General features: G+C 63.5%; 1 protein-coding gene across 1 annotated transcript in view; it reads right to left on the bottom strand.

Annotated features, from left to right (window-relative positions):
• Positions 1 to 3,601: 3,601 nt before the first annotated feature.
• The window catches only part of MED27 (mediator complex subunit 27), a 207,386-nt gene continuing 190,576 nt past the window's right edge, over positions 3,602 to 20,411 (bottom strand). The window contains exons 6-8 of the mRNA XM_062207327.1: positions 17,345 to 17,386; positions 4,953 to 5,030; positions 3,602 to 4,003 (exon numbers count right to left, since the gene is read on the bottom strand). Coding sequence (XP_062063311.1) covers positions 3,869 to 4,003; positions 4,953 to 5,030; positions 17,345 to 17,386 — 255 coding nt within the window. The 3' untranslated portion in view covers positions 3,602 to 3,868. The remainder of the gene's footprint in view (positions 4,004 to 4,952; positions 5,031 to 17,344; positions 17,387 to 20,411) is intronic.

The raw sequence follows: 20,411 nt of genomic DNA, 5'->3' as shown, positions 1-20,411 counted from the left end.
AGTCACTGTTTGCACGGGTGCAGTCCGCTGCGGCCTCCCCTGCCTGTTCCGTGTGCACCAAGTCCCGGCTCCCATGGTCCCCGGGGGCAGCGGGTCCCTGGCTGAGATGTTAGGCTGAGTACTGGGGCCTCACCAAGCCACTGGCACGGGGCTGCGCCTGGATGTGCCCGTGAACTTCCCGGCTGATCTGTCAACACTCAGCTGGAAAGTGGGTTTCCGTGGCTCCTTTCCCGGATTTAAGGAGCTGGGGTGGGGAGGGATGTGGGTGGGAGGAAAGGGCCGGCTTGTCCTGGAGAGTGAAGGCCCGTTAGGCCCCGCCCCTGTGTGCCTGGGGCCAGATGCAGAACAGCATGGCCGGCATTAGCACAGCATGAGCAGGTGCAACGGGACTGTCTGCCCCTTGGGGTCACCCCCGGGGCCCTCCTCAGCCGGCTGGTGACACTGCAGAGGCCACCGTCCCCCGAGCCAGGCCAGGTGTGCAGGGGCCCCGGCTCCTGTCGGGTGACCCGAGAAGGCTCTGGGTTTAGCACGAGGCCCACACACTGGCACTCCAGATGCAGCGGCGGCTTGCACGTTCACGCCGAAAGATCACCGCTCACACTGTCAGTGGTGTGAAGTCTTGAGAGCCTCACGCGGTTCCCAAAGGCCGATTCCCATTTTAGTTCGGAGGGGAGAAATATGGACAACCTTTCAAGGGCCTGCCGGTTCCATCCTGTCCACCCCCACGGGCGTCTGGTGGTTCAGAGCAGGAGGGGAGGGTCGGGGTGTGCAGTCCAGGGAGACCTGCAGGACGGAGGGGCCTCGGGAGGCGGTATCTCTGCTGGGGGAACTCGTGGCCCCTCCCGGGCTCCTCATCGGCCACCCGGGATTAAATCAGACCACATCTATCACGTGCCCGGCACAGAGCAGGTGCTGAGGGTTGGACCCTGCCCACGGAGCACCCCACCTCGGCCACGCTCCTGTTGGGAGAGGCACCGAGGATGGTTCTGGAAGCCGGCCAGCGTCCTCACGGCCCACCACTGGGATGGACGCCGGTGCACACCCAGGGCAACAGACACGCTCATTTCCACGGTGGACACGCCCAGCCTGACGCTCCCGAGGTCTGGGGACCTGGGGATCTGGGCGACAAGCCCAGCCCCTCCCACCTCCCTGAACTCCAAACACAGCCCCCACGGCAGGAGGAGAAAGGCTTGGAGGGGTAACCGGTGCCCCCAGCCCCCTCGTCAGGGAATTATTAGAAAAAGGGACAACATAGTCGCAGGCCCAGTCCTTGTCCCCCTGTGTCCCCAGCAGTCACCGCTGTATCTCACAGAAGCCTCATCGGCCACCTGAGATGGCTCACGTGGCGTTGGAGCCAGGCGCTCAGGGGTCCGCACCCCCACCCCGTCACCTGCCCGCGGCCTCTGCGCCCCTGCCACCGCCCAGGTGTCGCTTGCCCACTGGCTTTCCTTCACGGTCACACTGTTCCCCCTGGGGAAATCCAGTTTAAATGGAAACTTTCCACCGCTCCCGTGGGCGGGACACACGCGTGGCTCCCTGTAAGCAGGCGGCATCTCCCAGGACGCTGCCCCTGAACTCTAAGAGGAAACCACCGGCCGCCCAGCCCCGCAGCGCACAGGCCTCGCTCGCTCCACCCAGGAGGCCGGGGAGCCGGGGCCGAGCTCGGGGTCCCTCACCAGCAAGAGGCAAACGGTGAGAACCCTGAAAACCCGCAGCCTCACAGTGCGACCCGCCCTTGCTGTCATTCCATCGGGGCTCCAGCCCCAGGCGGAGCGCGGCCTGCCAGCTGGCACCGGTCCATGCTGTCGTCGCAGCCCGGCCACGTGGCCTGCTGGCATCTCACGGGGTTAGGAGATGTGGCCGAGACGGGTGTTCGAGCAGAGGGGTCGCCCGTCACAGCCTCGGAGGAGATATGGGTGCCCTGGGAAGCCGCCGTGCCGGCACACGGGTGGGAGCAACCGTGGAGCAGGGGAGGGCTGGCCGGCGGCTTCGCCGTCCGGGTCACCACCAAGGCCACACGGGGCTCGGGCTGGCACCGAGGTCTTTCTGAGCGGTTCGTGAGATGACCGCGTAGCTCAGGGGCGCTCGCGCTCTGCGTGGAACCGTGGAACTGTGGCCACTGCTCGTCCCCTCTGCCCTGCTGCCTCTCACCATGCCTCCCAGCTGGGGCAGCCAGAGGCCACACCCCCAGCATGTGATCCAGGGGCTCTCCCAGGTCCCTGTCAGTCACTAACCCGCCCCCCCCCCCCCCCCCCGGAAGAGGGAGGGACCGAGCACCAGATCCCAGGAGGGAGCCAGCCTGTGCTCCTGGTCCTGCCCCACGCCCCTCCTCGCCTCCACAGAAGTGGGCGCTCCTTGGAGGGGGTCGGGTCCCCCCCCTCCGAGCGTGTGTGCAGACAGCTGAGCCCTCAGCTGCAGGTCCGCTTCCCAGGGCCCAGCCACCCTGCAAGGGAGGTCGTGCCGACGCTGCCCGCTCCCTGGAGAGCAAGGGGTGGGGACGCTTTCAAAGATTTCCTTTGGGCTGGCGCAGCTCACTAGGCTAATCCTCCGCCTGCGGCACTGGCATCCCAGGTTCTAGTCCCGGTCGGGGCACCAGATTCTGTCCCGGTCGGGGCGCTGGATTCTGTCCCGGTTGCTCCTCTTCCAGGCCAGCTCTCTGCTGTGGCCCGGGAGGGCAGTGGAGGATGGCCCAAGTGCTTGGGCCCTGCACCCCATGGGAGACCAGGAGAAGCACCTGGCTCCTGGCTTCGGATCAGCGCAGCGCCGGCCGTAGCGGCCATTTGGGGGGTGAACCAGCAGAAGGAAGACCTTTCTCTCTGTCTCTCTCTCTCACTAACTCTGCTTGTCCAAAACAAAACAAAACAAAACAAAACAAAAAGATTTACTTTGAGAATGACAGGGAGAGACAGAGAGATCTTCCATCTGCATCCATCATGCCAAAATGGCTGCAAGGGGCCAGGGCTGGGCTGAGCTTAAGCCGGGAGCCCGGAAGGTCCATCTGGGTCTCCCACAGGAGCGGCAGGGGCCCAGGCACTTGGGCCACTTTCTGCTGCCGTCCCTGGCCATCAGCAGGGAGCTGGGTTGGAAGCAGAGCAGCCGGGACGGGAATGGGTGCTCCAAGGGATGCTGGCGTCTCAAGCTGCTGGCTTAACCCAGTGTGCACAGATTTTAAAAGCAGGCATCACTGGGGCCGGCGCTGTGGCGCAGCGGGTTAACGCCCTGGCCTGCAGTGCCGGCATCCCATAGGGGCGCCGGTTCAAGACCCAGCTGCTCCACTTCCCATCCAGCTCTCTGCTGTGGCCTGGGAAAGCAGTGGAAGATGGCCCAAGTCCTTGGGTCCCTGCACCCACGTGGGAGACCCGGAAGAAGCTCCTGGCTCCTGGCTTTGGATCAGCTCAGCTCCGGTCGTTGTGGTCACCTGGGGAGTGAACCAGCGGAAGGAAGACCTCTTTCTCTCTGCCTCTCTCTGTGTAACTGACTTTCAAATAAAAAATCTTAAAAAAAAAAAAAGCGGGCATCGCTAAGCTGTCCTTTAAAAGGCGCGTTCACTGCCCTGAGCACCAAAGGCGACATAAGGAACAGCGGACAGCGCCTTGTCCTGGGTACAAAAGGTTTATTGTTTACAAAAATAAGTTACAGAAAAGCAACACAGCCACATGGCTCATCCCAGTAACAGTCAAGGCAAGGGCTTCACAGACGGACGGGGGTGGAGCGGTCCCCAGCGCTGCTCGGCTCGCTCGGACGGCGTCCCTGGAGCATCCTCCTGGCCCCCGCAGTGGCCAGAGATGGGTCTGCTCGTGGAGGCTCGGCCCTGCGCTCCATGCCTGGTGGGGGCAGGGCAGACAGGTGCGGGCAGCACGGGCGGGGCTCACTGCCGGCAGGTGTCGTGGAAGGCTTCGAGGGTCCGGAAGTCCCTCCAGGTCGGGGGCAGGCCGTCCTGCAGGAACTTCCCGCAGCGCTGGCACGGGGCCTGGAACAGCTTGATGTAGCTTCTCAGCCAGGTCTGTGAGGCAAGCAAGGAGGACGTGAGGGGCCGGCGCCTCCTGATCCGATGCCCGCGTGCAGAGCGCCTGGCTCGGCCTGGACCCCGGGGGATCTGCCGTGGTGCAGAGAGGGGCAGCGGTCACAGCTGCGGGCCAAGGGGGACGTGGACGAGAGCCCGCCCGCCGCCGAGGGCCACACACCTTGGAGTGCATCTGATCTGAGGCCCTCACTCACTGTCATTCCGTGGCCTGACATAGTGGGGGCGGGTGGGGACAGCCCTGCTGCCACCAAACCTAACGAGTGGCGGGCACACACCGAGGGGCTCAGCGTGCAGCTCTCCGGCATCATTCTAAGAACAAGGCTCACGTAACTCGATTCTCTTCCTCACGGAGATTCGCTGACCGCGGAGAAAACACTCCGACAACGCCCCCTCCCCTGCCCCGTAAACCAGGCCCGGTGACAGGCAGGCCGGTGCTCACTGCCACAGGGGCACGTGACCCTTGTCATGCTCCCGAACCAGGAACCAGCGCAGGGCTCACGCCCCGAAGCCATAAACACCAGGAGGCCAAATTCCTTCCAAAGGGAAGCCGGCGGGGAGCCGACTCTCCGCCTCTGTTGCTAAGGACTGGAGCTACACGGTTCTCGGCCCAGCTCTGCTGAGGGCCCGGCTGGGCTGGGTTCAACTCCTGACCGCACGTGGCAGGCCAGGAGCCCGGCCAGTGACCCCTGAACAGCCCAGGAGCCCAAGGCGGCACCTGGCGACCAAGTAGCGACGGGGACTGTGCAGATGGCCTCTGAAACCTCGCCGCCCGGCAGTGGCACAAAGCAGCAGCTGGTGGGCGAGGGGGCCCAGCGCCCTGCAGCCTACCTCAGCCCACCTCCTGTGGGAGGCCGTGGGGCTGGAGCCACGGAGCCGAGCTGCCAGTTTTCAAAGCCCGCCGGGAGGCCTGGCCCCAGGGGCCACTCACCATGAAGGATCTGACCACGACGTCCGGCATCTGGGGCAGCTGGTAGTGCAGCAGGGCTGTGGTGGCGTGGTCGGTCACCTGGGGACAAAGGACAACGCTGGGGCCAGTGGCCACTGCAAGCGGCAGCGAGAGCCAGGAGGCGGCTGGCTGGCTCTGCCCGGTGTGCACACAGAGCCGCCCCCAGACAAACTCTAACGCAGGGCTGGGGGCAGGGGGTCACAGGCAGGAAAGACACGGGCCTGGAGGCTGCTGGAGACTGGGACATTCCAGCAGTTAAAAGCCTGCACACGCCAGAGAGGGCCAGACCCCGAGCACACGGCACGCATGCAAAGGAGCAGGCGTCCTCGGAGAGTGGCCGCCTGCTCGCCCTGCTTCCTCGGATGCCTGCTCTGTGTCCTCGCACAGGTCTGATGTTCAGGAGCCTCCAACTCCTCCAGGAGCTGACCTCGGGCGGGATGCTCTCACCAGCTCTCCCCCGGGGGCTCTGTTTCCCAAACCCCAGTGGGAGCCTGCGGGGGCCGCCAGGTGACCGAGGACAGAGCACTGGGTTCAAACCCTGCACCACCCCGATGGCCACGGCTCCTCATCCGCTCTGCGTGTCCAGCTCCCTCCCCCCTGCACTCTGCAACGTGATGACCCCATGAATCGCTAATGCCCGTTACCCATCAGCAGGCTCATAGATTACCCCTAATCTGATGGTCGTGTGCTCACTAATGCTTGTCTTGATTGTTCTCATTAGGGGTTCTTGGCATTACAAATGCTGTGGTTACAAAACAAAACCAAAACCCGATAACATCATTAGCTCTGAGAACAAGGTGCTGCCTGCATGGATCTGTCCATTTCCGCCCCTCCCATCCCCTCCCCTCCCCCACGGGCCTGAGCAGCAGGTGAGGCACCCAGGTGGGAACGAGCCCGTGGCGGGCCCAGCTGCTGTGCACACCTGTAGCCTGAGTGTGAGGACCCAGGCTCTGCGGCCAGCCGAGCTGGTCCCGGCTCCCGGTTTCCAGACGTGATCTTTGGCTCCTTACGGGGCTCTGAGCCTCGGCTCCCCCTGCCCCCACAGAGGGTGTCATCAGACGCCTAGGCCAGAACTCCGAGCTCTCTGGCAATGCAGCCACCCCTCCCGCCCCTTTCTCTGCTCCCTTTCTCGGTGGGTTTCTGCCGTCTGCCTGGTGACGTGACAGAGCGGTCAGCCTGGGGTGGGCTCCGCGCCATGTTCCCAGGAAGACCACACAGCAGCCAGCGCGTGGCCAGCACGTCACTTGTTGGATCGAGGAAGCCGCACAACGTCCACTCGCCAGAGGCCACGGCCGGAAGTGCCTGGCCCGGCTCTCCTCACCCAAGTGACTTTGAGATAAACGGGACGCGTGCCTTCCAGTGCCAAGACTGCTTTTATTTTAAGCAGCTTTGACAGACAGCTTTCTAAAATGAGCAAAGGTTTTTTTTTTTGATGCAGTAGTAACGATCACTTTACAAATGGGTGGCGGCGTGAGGGGGCTCGGGGAGGGGGGTGCAGGTGGGCCGAGCGACTGCAAAACACAGCACGGCCAGCAGGGCCCACCCAGGACCTGCCCTCAGGGCCTCGGTTCTTGCCCACCCAGTTCCCCACTACGCTCTGTGCGTGGCAAGACACTCGCGGCAACCGTGCTTGCCGATTACAAGAGGGACGAAACTTCTGGAGAATTCCTGACGCTAGGGCTTATTTTTTAAAATGCCCCGACGGGGCCGGCCGCCGTGGCAGAGCAGGCCGGGCCAGCCTTGTTTGCTCTGCACCCTGCTATTCTGGGTCCTTACCATCTCTTTTCTCAAGCTGGGACTGTCTGGCTGCACCAGCCCCAGGTGGGCCCTGGGGTGGGACTGATGTGCCCATCTAGTGGCCAGCACTGGCCTGGGGCCTGGCTCCTTCTTCAGAGGGGGACCGGGTGCTGGCCCCGCTGCACACTGCGTTTCTCTTCTTTCACGATTTTTGATTCAAATGACCCACATTTACAGTTTGGGGAAGTTCATGGAACTTGGGCCCCTGCTTCTCTCGAAGCTGTGATCAGAGCCAGGCCAGCCTCACAGGTGGCCGTGAGGATAAGCCCCTCCCCCCTCCCAGACAGGAGCTTTCCAAGAGGGTGCACCTGCCGCCGGCCCAGGCTGCTGCATCAGGACATCCGCAGGGCCCCTGCTCAAAGGCGTGGCTGTCCCGACCCCCTGACCCTGCCGCAGCCCTGTGCCCACCTTGGGCTCCCCTGCACTTGACCCCTTCCAGCTCCTCCAGGTGTCCATGAGGCCCCTGGAGAGCTCTCCCAGTCCCGCTCCTTCTTCCACGTTCTCCATGAATGGCCACGCACGGACAGCTGCTGTGTGGCGCTGGGCCTGTCCACGTCCCTATCCACATGCAGCCACGGAGTCCCACGTTCCTCAACCGGAGTCCTCCCACTCCCACGCCACAGCCTCAGCTGCGCCTTTTCCTGCGGGAAGAGCAGAGCAGAGCCCACTCTGGCGCTCCCCAGAGACGAGGACCGCCCCTATCATGAACTGCCACGAACCACAGCGTGAGGACAAAGGCCGGGGAGCATCCTGGTTATCAGTAAGCCTAAATCCTCCCACGCTCAGGAGGCCCTGGGAGCCCGGCTGGGAACTGGTCCTGGCCTCTCCCTCCCTCCCGCTCCAGTCCTGACCCTCTCTCTGAGCCCGGGCGAAAGCCAGGCTTCCTGGACGGGGCTCGGCCTCCTCTTCTCTCGGACTGAGCTCCGACGGACAGAGCCTGTGTCTGGTGCGCGGCTGGCCCTCGGCTGGAGCTGCCCCCAAGCTCTGCCCTGGCACCTGGCTCCCAGGCCAGGGGCTGCTCGGCAGCCTGGCCAGACCCGGCCCCTTTCACAAGGCCGCCACGTGAGAGATTCATCTACAAGGATCCTCCTTTCCCTCGCCTTCAGTATTTTGTTTTACACTTTTCAACAATAAAGTTGTTTTTTCCTCAGTATCTGAGATGTGGAAAAAACAGGCCTGGGGCAAAAAAAAAAAAAAAAAAAAAAAAAAAACCACGAAAGAAAGAAAAACCCCTGCCATTAACTAACCGAGTGGCAGCGGCTGGGGTTGGCCCCATTGTGCCGTGGAGCTAATGAGATTCCACTGGGAGATAAAAGCTGTCCTAGTCCTCCCGTGAGGGAGAGGGAGGCCCCTGGCCGTCCATCCGCCTCTAGTGCTGTTAGAAAAGAGATCAAAGGGGATGGGGACCCCAAGGGCGGGGAGAGACAGAGTAACGGGGAAGGCAGGAGCGGGGCAGGCCGGAGGGCGGGCGCTGTGCTGGGAGACCACAGACAGGAAGGCCTCTGGCGCTGGCTGCAGACCCACTCCGGCTTCTGAACTGTACTTAGTTCTGTCCCAGGCACCAACGGGCCAAGTTCCTCCTGAGCTTGGAGCACAGGAGGAGGCCTTCGTACACCCAAACCCACGCAGGACTAAGCTGGGGGTGGGTGGGGACTCCTTCAAGAGACCTTGAAAGAGCTGCCAGTCACCAGCGGGAGGGGCTGCCTGCCAGTCTGCTCGCTCTCCCCAGCTCCCCGGCAGACTGCGCGGGCCCCGGCGGCCGTCCCTCCCCGAGTCTGGGCGCCGAGGGTGCTTCAAAGGAGACCGTGAGCTATTTTTGCTGCGCTGCCTGCAGGGACAGCAGTGAGCCGAGCCCACATTTAGGGAGAGGCGCGGCTGTGTGGGCTCGGCTGCTCAGTGGGAGCTCTGAGCCCCGGGGAGGCCCAGCGTGCATCCCTGCAGCCAGAGCGCGAGGTCAGGAGGCTCCCTGCTGGGCAGAGATTGCCCAGATCCTCAGGGCCCACGCGTGGGTGCCCAGACTCCAGGCCGCTGCGGGCGGCAGGGGCTGCAGAGGTGTGCCATAGCCAGGTCCTCTCCTGGTGCGGCCACGTGGCAGTAACCGCACCCCAAAGGGCCTGACAGGCACCGATGGCCCCAAGAAGCCCTCCAGAGTGCACAGTGAATGGGGGACAGGGCAGCCACATGCTCATCCAGCAGCAGGGGAGTAGAGTGGGCGAGGGAGGGGTGGCGGGCGTTGCAGGGGAGGCCCTACCATCAGGTGGATGTGGTGCAGAGCCCAGCTCTCGCCCAGCTTGCCCCTGCCCTCCTCTGGCTGTGGGCATGGAGAGAACAGGCTTGGGTCCAGCAAGACTACTGTCTGCTCAAGGCCTCCCCTGGAGCCCAGGTCTCACGGTAGCGGAAGGGAAGGGCGAAGCACGCGGTGCAGACTCAGAATGGTCGGGGAGACACAGGAGGAGGGGCCTCTCCGGGCAGCGCAACTCCCCTGCCGCTTGCTCTTTTGGGGGGTCTGCTGGGCTCCCGGTGCCCACAGCAAGACCCCTGCTGTGTCCAGGACGACCTTGCACTCTCTTCCCAGCACGTCCCAGGCGCCTTCGGCTCAGACTTGACTCGATTCCCTGCATCGCTTAGTGAGCCGGGGACCCCCGAGGCCCCCGGCACCGCGCCACCTCTCCTTGCTTCTGGGCCGAAGAACGGGGAGAGCTGGCAGTGCGCACGCAGGCCAGGGCGGCCTCCGCAGGCGGCTTGCTGGAATCTTCCCCAGCTTCCAGAGGCACATGGAGGCCGGGGACCTGGGCGGTGCTGCCGCAAAGCTCCCCAGGGGACGGACTCTGAGGGGCGGCCCGGCTAGGAACAGGCCACTGTGGTCTCTGCCTGCCGCCCACCACCAGGGCCAGGACTGCAGCCGAGTGGGAACAAGCTCCAGCGGACGTGCGTCCTGAAGCAGGGGCTGTCGGCATGGAGTGGGAGATGCGTTACCCACCAGCGTCCAGCCCCGGAGCCCAAGCCCCCGCCCCACCTAACACACAGGAGAGCTAAGGACTCGAGGGCGAAGTTGCTTATTAGGAGGGGACCAGACTTTGGCTTCCACCCAGTCACTTCCTGTGTCTGCACAGCGGGAACCCTTGGGAGGCCGGGGCCAATCCTGGGTTGGTCTCTATTGCGTGGAGGACCTTGGCTGCTCCGCCTACACTGGCCTCCGGTAAGAGAGAGTGAGGCTGGGGTCAGGGCCGCGTGCTCCTAAGGAACCCTCTGGGTCTGAGTCTTCAGGGGGCCAGGTTCCTGCCCCCTCCAGGCTGCCTGGTCCTCAGCGTCGGGGAACTTTGTGAGATGGGCTGGGAAGCAAGGTGCCACCAGTAGCGTGGCTCCCAGACCACGGGCCGCCAAGCCGCCAGGTGCTGCCCATGCTGCTCCTGGCACTCAGGGAGAGTAACGCGGACTTCCGCTGGGGGAGGGGCACACTTCAAGGTCAGGCGCGGAGACCAGCCAAGCAGCCCTCCTTGAGGCGCAGCACTGGGGGTCCCTGGGAAGCAGCCAATTCTTCAAGGCCCCTGGAGTCAAAGACGGGGGCAGCGATCACGCGGACCACGCGGCCGCAGGGACGTGCATGGGTTTCATCATGGGACGCCGGAAGTCCTCGTTTCCTGGAAAGAGGAGCCATCGCTACTTCCAAATCAGGAGGCTGTGAGGTCGGCCCTGGGAGTGCTGCTGGCGGGGAGTGGGGGAAGACGCTCAGATGGAGCGGCAGCAGCGACTTCCTTCTTACCGTGCAGCCCTCTCTCTGGTCTGAACCTTGGTTTGGAGGCCACGGGCTCAGCAGGCCTGGAGGCCCAGGAGGAAGCACTGGCGCCCACAGGGCCTGGGGGACTACTCGGGGTGTCCAGCCTTGCTGGCTGCAGGAGCCGTCTGCAGGGCTCGGGAGGATGCAGCTGCCCCCCGGGGCCGTCTCGCTGCCCCAGCCGAGACCAGCAGCGGAGAGGAGGAGGCAGACCGAGCTGCTCCACTGCGCCCGAAAGCCCTGCCCGCACGTGAGGTACAGCTCGGCTCAGAGGGACGCGCCCGTGTACAGGGCACTTCCCTGCCTGAGCGGAGGCGTGGTTTTGGCGTGGAGGTGCTCACCCTGCTTTTATTTATTGTTTTGAGAGGCAGAGAACCAGAGAACGCTCATCTGCTGGCTCACTCCCCAGATGCCCACAGCAGCCACAGCTGGGAGCCACGAACTCGATCCGGGTCTTTCTGTGTGGACTCGGCTACCTGAGTCGTTGCTGCTGGTTTCCAGGGTCTGCGCGGTCAGGATGCTCCAATCAGGAGCGCAGCCGAGACTCAGACCCGGTCACTCTGAAGTGGGATGCAGGCGTCCTAACCAGAGCCCTAACCCCGTTAGGCCCTACGCCTGCCCCCACCCCACCGTAAAGCCCCAGGAACCCAGGTCGCAGCCCCGGCTCCCGTCAGCCCGTGCCACACTGCAGTGACCCTGGCCACCTGCCGTACCGCCTGACTCAGGGCTGTGCTTGGCGGCCCCTCTGCCCGCAGTGTTCCTCCCCGGGAGGCTCCTGTCACCGTCAGCACTCAGCTCAGGGGTCTTCCCTGTCCCACCTGTCACCGTCCCCTGGGCTGGGCGCAAGCTCCTTGCCTGTGCCCCCAGCAGCACTCTCCAGATGCCCGGACCCGGGACCAGACGCCTCTGCGCCCAGGCTGCGCTCTCCTTGGGGCTGGGCGACTCTGGCTCCTGCCTCGTTCCCACCTCGCGGTGCAGGGCCCTCTGAGGGGTGCGGCTCCACCCCGGGGGTTCTCAGCTGGCAGGACGGAGGTGAACGAGACAGGAAGCGGGCAGGCGTCTACTTTCCGCCAGCTGGGGGAGGGGGCACTTCCGGGGAGGTGGGCCTGGCCAGCAGGGAGCCCAGGGTGGGTGCTAGGGACCTCCTCGGGGTCCGACCAGCTTCTGCTTTTGTGCAGGGCCGAGGGGACGCACACAAAGGGTCCTCGCCATTTCGTAGGATTAAGGAATTAAAGCTCCTCACTGCGATGAAAAGCAGGCCAGCACAAGGCTTTCCAGATGGTAGAACGCCAGTTCTGCCAGCGGCTGCCAGGAAGGTCCAGGCCCAGACACCTGCACTGCGCGTGCCCACTTGGTGAGCTGTCACTTCCTGCAAGGGCAGCCATGCAGTTGGAGGCTCCAAAGACAGCCGGGCTCCCGGGGAAGCACCGCAGTACCGCCCACTTCTCCGTCAAACTCACGCAGGCTGAGGACTGGAACCCCGGGAGCCAGCCCCGGGTGCCAGGCGGCTCTGTCCACAGCGTCTGCCCGCCCAGCCCTGCTCTGCTGGAGGACACGGGGACTCAGGGCCCCACCTCTTCCTCTGCTGCTTTGTAGGGAGCGTTCGAGTCCCAGAACCAGGTGCCACAGAGGCCATCGGGGCTGCCTGAAGGGCCCCGGCATGTGGCGTCCTCCTCCGGCTGGAGCTCACCGTTGGCCTGCGAAGGGGTGCAGTGCCTGTGCCACAGCCCCTAGCAGATCTACATCCCTGATCCCCGAGACAGTGGCGGCCATGGCGGCGTGTCCTGAGCCGTGGCTCTGGGCGGCCTCTGAGTGCTCCAGCACCCGCACAGCCCGCCCCCCCCAACAGAGAGGTGCTGCCGTCCCCCCACCCACAGATGGAGCGCACAGGCTCCCAGGAGCCGTCAGCACACTCCGAGTGGCGCAGGCTGCGTCCTGGGCAACCTTCCAGGAAGAAGCCAGCGAAGGAGATGCCGGGCGGCGGCTCCGCGACCTCTGACGGCGAGACCGCAGACCACTTCCAGGGCAGGCCTGCTCTCCCGCTCCCCTCGCGCCGTGGCCGTGGCCGTGGCCGTGGAGACTCCAGAGGGCAGGGGCAGGGCTATCACAGGAGGGAGACAAACGGCCCGTGGACTCTGCCTCTGAGCACTCATACAAGCACCTGCAGGAGGTGGCGGCCAAGGCCTCGTGGCCGTCGGGTGAGCGCGCGGCCCTCGCGCCATCTGCAGCTTCTCCTATCTGGCGTGGCCAGGAAGTCCACTGGCAGCCGAGGAAGGGGCTGCCCTGCTCAGCCCAGCAGCTGGCTCCCGCCCGGGCCCCTTGCAGAGCCCAGGCGGTCGGGCTCTGTCTCCCTGTGCTGGCCGCTCGCCTGCCCCTCACTGCTACCCACCTGGACGCATCTGAGAGGCAGCAACAGGACGCACGGCACCCGACGCAAACGACCGCACGTTTCACCTTTACACCTAGGTTTTCCCTGGTGGGAGAAGGTGCATGAGCACCCAAGAGACAAGTGGACCGGGAGAGGCGCAGGACCGGGACAGCGCGCGGCCCTGCGCCGGCTTTGGAAGCTGCCCCTGACACCAGGGTCCCTGGAGGGCGGAGCCTCAGCTGTGCAGGGTGCTGAGCAGGGGAAGGGGCGAGATGTGGCCCAAGGTCTCAGAACCTCGTCACAACCTCAGCCCCCTTCCCAGCCGTCTTCCGCGGCGTTGCCACAGAGGGTTTTGAAAGAAACACTGATGAGGCTGCAGGAAGAAGCTGTGGATTTAAACCAAGCTGAGCCTGGGGAGGCGAGGCGCTGCGCAGCCAGTTCCCCGGGGGCGGTGGCTCCTGCTCTGGGGAGTGGCCTGGCTTGCTGCCTTTCCTTGGACCCAGGATTAGCTGGACAGGCTGTTTTCGTGGAGGTGCTCAGCTTAGGCAGGGGCTCTGTGAAGCCCCCCAGCTACCAGCGTTTCAGAGTGGGGCCCTCCAGGGCTGACTCCACCCCTTCGACTGGGAAGCACCTGGAGGCCCCTGGGTGAGCGCACATGGAGAGAGGCCCCGCCTTCCACAGCAGCGGGAAGGAGGGAGGCATGAACGGGTACGTGCAGCCCATCGGGCGCTTTCTCCCCACCGCACAATGCCGCCCCCCGTCCTCAGCTGGGCACTATGCCTGAGGGCTGGACACTCACGGCCACCACTGCCATGCTTTGTCCTTCAAGGCCGAGTGAAGAGCGGCACAGCTGGCCCCTCTGTGGCTCCCCGGGTCCCCCTGCCCACCTGGGGCCGTGCACACCCCCACCCCCTTCCTGCCAAGATGCAACACAGCCGGCGGCCACGCAGTAGCTCTCACCCCTCCCACGTTTCTGGATGAGAACGCACACTGTTTTGAAACGAGGGGGTTAAAGATCAAAACAGCGACTGCCCCTGCAGAGTGTAAATGTCAGAAGCACGCGCGGGCCTGGGCCGCCCCCGGCTCTGTGGGCTGCCCTTTCAGCTGGGCCCCGTTTCTAAGTCCTATTCTCCGAGTCCACCCTGCTGGAGACCGGCGCTGCACAAAGCCGCTTCGCCCTGGGACGGAGCGCACGGCGCCTCCGGGGCTCCTCGCAAATGACGGGCACCTGTGAGCAGCCGTGGGCCCACAGCAAGCTGTCCCTGGCGTGTGCGGCTTCCCCTCCCGCAGGCCCGGGGACTAATGAGGGCCCGCGGGCATGGCCAGCGCCCGCAGACAAAAGGCAGGCCCAGCTCCGCCAGTGGCGGGGGCTCCGGGGCCCTCGGCGGCTCTGCTTCCATTTTCTTCGCTCCTCGCGTCACTTCCTGGCAGTGAGGTGAGGTAAGCTGGGCTCAGCTCCACAAGGCAGTGCCCGCCCCTCGTCCCCCAGGGGAACACCCTGGGGGCTTCCCGCTTCCCAGCAGGCCCTGCTCTGCGGTGGCCACTGCTGCTACTCGTCACCCAGAGCAGCGAGGGAGAGCCTGGCTCCCAGGACACCGTGCGGGTGCAGCTGCGGTGTCTGGGGCTCCTGCCTGCTCTTGGTAAGCAGCCCCACCCTGGCTGGGGGTGCCGTGAGACAGCACCTTGGGGAAACGCTACAAGCACATGGGTCAGGACACCCTAAGTTTGTGAAGGCAGGCAGGGAGAGAAGTTTGGAGAACGGCTGATCTCGAAAAGTGGCCGAGACTGGCTGCCGTCTCGCCCTCCTCTGCGGTCTGTTGCGTGTGAACGGCCCAACGCCAGGCCCGAGCCCTGCGCTGTGTATGGAGCTGGGCTGTGTGACTGTGCTGGCCGGAGCTGAACACAGGGAAACACACGAGCACAGCCCCTGCCCTCAGGGTCCCGCACGGCACACCCCTCCCGCTCTCCCCACCAGCTCCTGCCAAGGATGAAAGCGGAGTGGTCTTTCTGATAAACCCCACGCCCATGCCACGGGACGAGGTAAGGGCTCTGCCGAGAGGGCGCGGCTGGATTCTGTAGCCCATTCCTCCCCGTTCCCGCCCACGGGACAGCAGGCCCCCGGCGTTTCAGGAGGGAGTGAGAAAAAGCGCGGCTGTGCTCCCTGCCCTTAGTTCTGATCCGAGAGCTCTGTCGCCTGCCCCGGTCATGGCCCTTTCACCTACTGCAGATCGGTGTCAGGGGTCAAGGCCGCTCAGTGAAAACCAGGCAGAGAGGACAAAGGCACCTCGGGGACAGCCCTGCCAGCACGGAGGGCCTGCCACTCCCTGGCCACAGAGTGCGTCCATTTCCACCGCTTCAGACCTGCTCCATAAACCACGAGGCAGGAACCGGCGGGTGTTCCCGGCGCATGTCAAGCTTTCAAGGCGGCCTCAGTGTGTGTCTGTAGTTTTCAGCCAACACAAAGCCTGTCTGACAGGCTGTGTTCGGCGGGGGCACAACGAACGCGAGCACGGGCTCTCCGAGTGCAGGCTTCGCCGAATCTGTGCTTCGCACATTTCTAACTTGCATTCAGACCACTTAATGCCACATACAACATTCAAGAAAAAAGAGATATGCGCGGGCCAGCAGGTGCAGGCCCCTCCCCCAAGGGAGACTGGAGTGGCAATGGGGCCATTGTTAGACACCAGGGTCTGGGCTGCAGCGGTCCCAGCCTTCTGTGGAGCCAGAGGAAGGTAGCACAGAGGACACGAGATAAGAACCAGGGCAAAGTAAAAAATACAACTTCACTCTTAGAGCCGAACAGACCGGGAGCCGTGCTAGCTCTCCTCCGCGCGGCGAAGGCAGCTGCTGGGGAAATGACAAGACCAGGGGACAGGCAGGGGACAAGCTGGCACTGATGGCTGAGACCGTGCGTGCTCTACGAGGAAGTCCCTGGGGCCCGGGGACTTAGATAAGAGCCCCGAGGTTGGTGAGGCCGCCCCACGCCAGGGCCCACACTGCCCACACACAGCCACAGGAGTCTCTGGTGGGCAGGGCCCAGGCAGGGGGCCCCGCCCGGCCTCTCCAGCGCTCAGGGTAGCAGAGGGCTGTTGGGAGACTCCAGGTGAGGATTCTCTGTTGAACACACATTTCATTTTCAAGCTTTAGATTGCCGGAGAGCTGCAGAAGTGGCACACAGCTGTTACCCCCTCACTAGGCTCCTGCCAGCCCCGCGTTCCCACGGGGCGCCCACGCCGCGACTCAGCGGTAACTAGCCCCAGCCCCACTGGACTGTCCATTCACACCCTCTTCTGTCTCAGGATCCGCCCCAGGGCAGCTGGCTGCGGCGTGAGCATGGATGCCGGCCGGAAGGCAGCTGGGACCCCCGTCCTGCGGCGGTCAGGGCGAGAGCGAGCTGGCCTGCACTCGGGACCGCTAGCAGGACGGCCACTACACCCCTGGATGAGAAAACCCGGAGCTCAGCACTCGTGGGCTCGGGGTCTCCTTTCAGGAGAGACACAGGTGGTGCCGGCACACCGCGGTGGACGTGCTAAAAGCCAGGGAGTTTCTACTCCAGTGCCAGTCCTGTGGTAAGTGAATTTCAGCTTGGCAAGAAAAAGGCGTCACGCTCCCGGGCACAGGTGGGCAACAGCTACCACTCAGTGTAGGACTCGCCTGGGACACGCACTGTCACCCCTCCTCGGCTCCAGGGCCAGCAAGGGTTTCCCATGGACTGAAAGAGAATCCATACGCGGGTGTCCAGGCAGCTGCCTGGCCTGGGCCCTCCTTGTGCCCGCGTGCCCTGCCCCCGAGGCATCTCAGGAGCTGGCTCCCCCCACCCAAGCTGCCCACCCTAACATGAGGGGCCCCAGGACAGGTGCGAGCTGCCTCACCTGCCTCACCTGCGCCGCCGGCCCCTGTATTCCCAGCACTGAGCACAGGGCACGCATGCAACCCTGGGCTCGGGTACAGTGTGGGGGACTCCAGGAGCGGCTGGGCGAAACCAAACTGGTGTGATCTCGCTGCCCGAGGACAAGGACAGCCGGCGCCGCTGCTGCCCCGCTGTGGGAGGGGCGGGGCCCCTCAGCAGGAGCTGGTCACTTCCCACTTTTCCTCACAACCCCTCACCAGACCTCAGCAGGCAGCCGGGATCCCCAGGGTGCCTGTGTGGACCACAGGGCTCTGGGGCCGACGTAACCTGACTTCTAAGCTCTGGTGCAGGGACAGGGCACTGCAGGCACAGCACTGTGCACTCTGACAGACACACACATGCACCCTGCATGTTCCGCATGTGCCCCAGGGCCGTCCCCTGCTCCCACCCCCACACCACAGCCGCCAATCACCGTCTAGCTGGAATACCCCAGCCAGCGGCCCCATGCTGGTCTGTGCCTCCGCGACCCCAGCTCTTCACGCACTGCCTGGCTGGGCCCCGAGCAGCAGCGGGAGAACACTCACCTTCTGGAACACCTGGTAGTTGGACTTGGACCATATATCAAGCTGCGGGGAGAAGAGGGAAGACTCATGAGTGCTGTTTCAGGACTGCCGGCCTCATCTGCTGGTGACTTAAGACAACCATAGGAGGGAACACAGAGGCGTCGGCTGCAGGCACCTGTTGCTTTCTCGCCCGGCTCTGCCCCTGGCCTGGTTTCCTCCCCCCAGTTCCCGAACACGGCACCTCCGGCACTTCCCTTAGTTCAAAGGTCACTTCCCAGTGAAGTATCACCCAGCCACCCTACCAACATGTTATTCCCAACACCCACTGTCCCCATTGTCTTCACCCTTTCAAAACCTTCAATTTTTGTAACACTTAAGAACTGTCCAAACTGCTACCATTTTTCAAAAAAAAATTTGTAAAACCAGCACAGTGTTTCTTAGTTTACTGTCTCTCTTGCCCACAGGCAGGAGAGCTCAACTGGGACAGGGGGCTAATCTTCCCTCCACTGCCTGCCCCCGGGTCCTCAGCGGGCCCCAGCAGCCTCTGCAGACAGGAGGGAGCCGGCTGCCCAGTGTCTGCCCAGCGTCTGTTCCGTGCCGGACCCTGCCCTGGGCCCTCCATACTCAGGTCCGTTCACAATCTGTCTTTGCGGATGGTGTGGCAGGGTTCAGAGGCACTCAGCGGCCCAGGGTCACCTGGAGAGGCCTCCTCCAGATGGTCTCACCGGCTCTGCCCAAACTGGCCGGGCATCGGGAGCCCCTAGGGGGATGGTTGTGGTTATTATTATGGTTTTTTAGTATACGGACCCCTGATGTGTCTGGAGTGGGTTCAAGAGCCTTTTCTTTCTTTTAGCAGAGCTAACGTGATGTCTGACCGGTCAGAAACCCTGGTCTCAGGCGCCCCTACTTCACAAACCCAGAGGCTGCAGGCCAAGGAGGAACCTGGTCACGCTTTTACGGGTTTGCATGACAAACCCAATCAATGTCTTCCCACCGCTTCAAGATTTGAGAACAAGCGGAGGGTGGCAAAAAGCGGAACAGCCCCGACACAGTGCTGGGTCAATGAGGAGCCCTCAGTGAGCCCCACAGGTGCTAAAAAAGTCGACTTGAATCAAGAGGTCACGAGGTGAGGGAACTGCAACACCTGGCCATGAACCTCCCGGGACCGGGCTTTGGGGTTGGCTGGTGGCCGGGCTGAAGCCGAGCCGTGGCTGTTGGGGCCGGAGAAGCCAGTGGACGGGGCTGCCTTTGACCGAGGACAACACCCAAACCTGGCTTTTGGAAAGGAAAAGGCTGGGCTGTGAACTGGTTCCCAGGGCGTCTTCCTGCTCACACCCCTCCCTCAGAAACGCCCTGCGAAGACCCCGGGACAGAGGCCAGGGGGAGGAGGCCTCTGCAGGACTCCTGGCGGAGGCTCAGTCAGCCCGGCTCCGGGGCACACGACGGAAGACGGGGCCCAAATCCATCCACACCCCCCCTCCCCACTGCTCGCATGGTCTCCTTCCTGGGTCCCAGCTCCTCCCTCTGCGCCTGCTAAAACGTTCAGGCACGGCACGAGCACAACTTTGCGCACGGCCAGGACGGCACGGAGATGCCGAAGGTTCTAAATCTTAGGGCGAGTAACATCCGGTCTGAACCTGGAACCGACAGAGCTGTCCTCACGGTGCAGGCTCACAGCTGCCGCCTCCGAGGTTCTCTGGGGATTCTCCTTCCTGCCCTCTCACATCACACAGAAGCAGACCCTGACACACACACACACACACACAGATCCACGGAAAACGGGAAAAAAGAACAAAGACTCCGAGGACTAAGAAGTTTGAGTTTTCACTTGCAGGAGAGAATCACGTTAAGAAGCCCCCAGTATTGCAAAATGTTTTAATGAAAAATCGTCTGGAGAGAAGCAGGCGCAGGTTTAATTAAGAGATGGACTCTCCAGCCTAATTGTGGATTCGCAAAACACACGCTGCTTATTCCGAGGGAGGGAGCTGCTCCTTTTGAAAGGAGGCTTGAATATATTGTTCAGGGCCCCAGGGAACAGCTCCTGCCATCTGGGACGGAGGGACCTTAGACAGCCGCGGCCGCTTACCTGCCGGCATGCCCGTCCCTGCTAAGAAGGGGGATCTGAGAACAATGGGCTCCCCTTTAGCTGCGAATGCACGGCAGGTGGTACAGGCTCGATTTTTCTGCTAGATTTATGCCAAAGAAAGCCACTTAACGGAGCGTCTGGAGTCGGTGCCCTGCCCTACTCCGGGGCCAAGAAGATCTTAGAAATTCATTCCAGGGAGCCAGGACTGATCTGAGCCGGTGTCTACTTCCTCCAGTCATTCACTGAAAGGGTGGGCATGGCTACCAAGTTTCCACTGACCGCAGTGCTCAAAAAAAGAACATTCTGGAAGCTGCGACCTTCAACACAATGAACTGGAAATTATTCAGAACCAGGGTGCAGGAAGGAGGCGAGGAGCACCCTGGTGCGGGCAGCGTCAGAAAGCTGTGGGACCTGGAAGGCTGTGAAATCCTGGCAGGTGGGGCTGCACCTGCTGTCTCCGGTGAAGCTTCCAGAAGAGGGGCCCGGCATGAGATTCGAGGGTGGGACTATGGTCTGCTCTCAGGGGACCACTGTGCCGGCCAGACACACGCCTGCTCTCAGGACAAACATCCAGACCCCTCGGCACAGGAGGAACAGGTGAGGATGGCGACAAATCCAAATTAGTCACCAAAAGCAACAACCAGAAGGTCTGGACACCAGCAGGCAGGCGAGGCCGTTCGGACTCTGAGGATGACCACGCTGTCAGCTGCAGCCCAGCCACGGGGCGGGCACTCACTCTTCACATCCTGTCGGCGCTGGCACGGGCACGAGACCAATCATCTCCCAGCCCCGAGGAGGAAACCGAGGCTCAGCGGGGGCCCCGACTCGTCCGGCATCACAGGTCCCGGTCCCCAGGCCTGGCTCCGGGCTGGGAGGGGCGGTGCCGAGCGCTGGCGCTCCTGCCGCGTTCAACACCGCCGTCTGCTTTGAGGCCTGCTGCTGCGACAATCATCGCCACGGAAATTCACTTAGCAGCAGTGAAAATGCTGGCAGCGTATCAGA

Source organism: Lepus europaeus, chromosome 12 (genome assembly GCF_033115175.1).
Source record: "Lepus europaeus isolate LE1 chromosome 12, mLepTim1.pri, whole genome shotgun sequence".
In the NCBI taxonomy this organism is placed as follows: Eukaryota; Metazoa; Chordata; class Mammalia; order Lagomorpha; family Leporidae; genus Lepus; species Lepus europaeus.
Note: the sequence above shows the minus strand (reverse complement) of the source record. Positions and strands in the feature narration are given on the sequence as shown.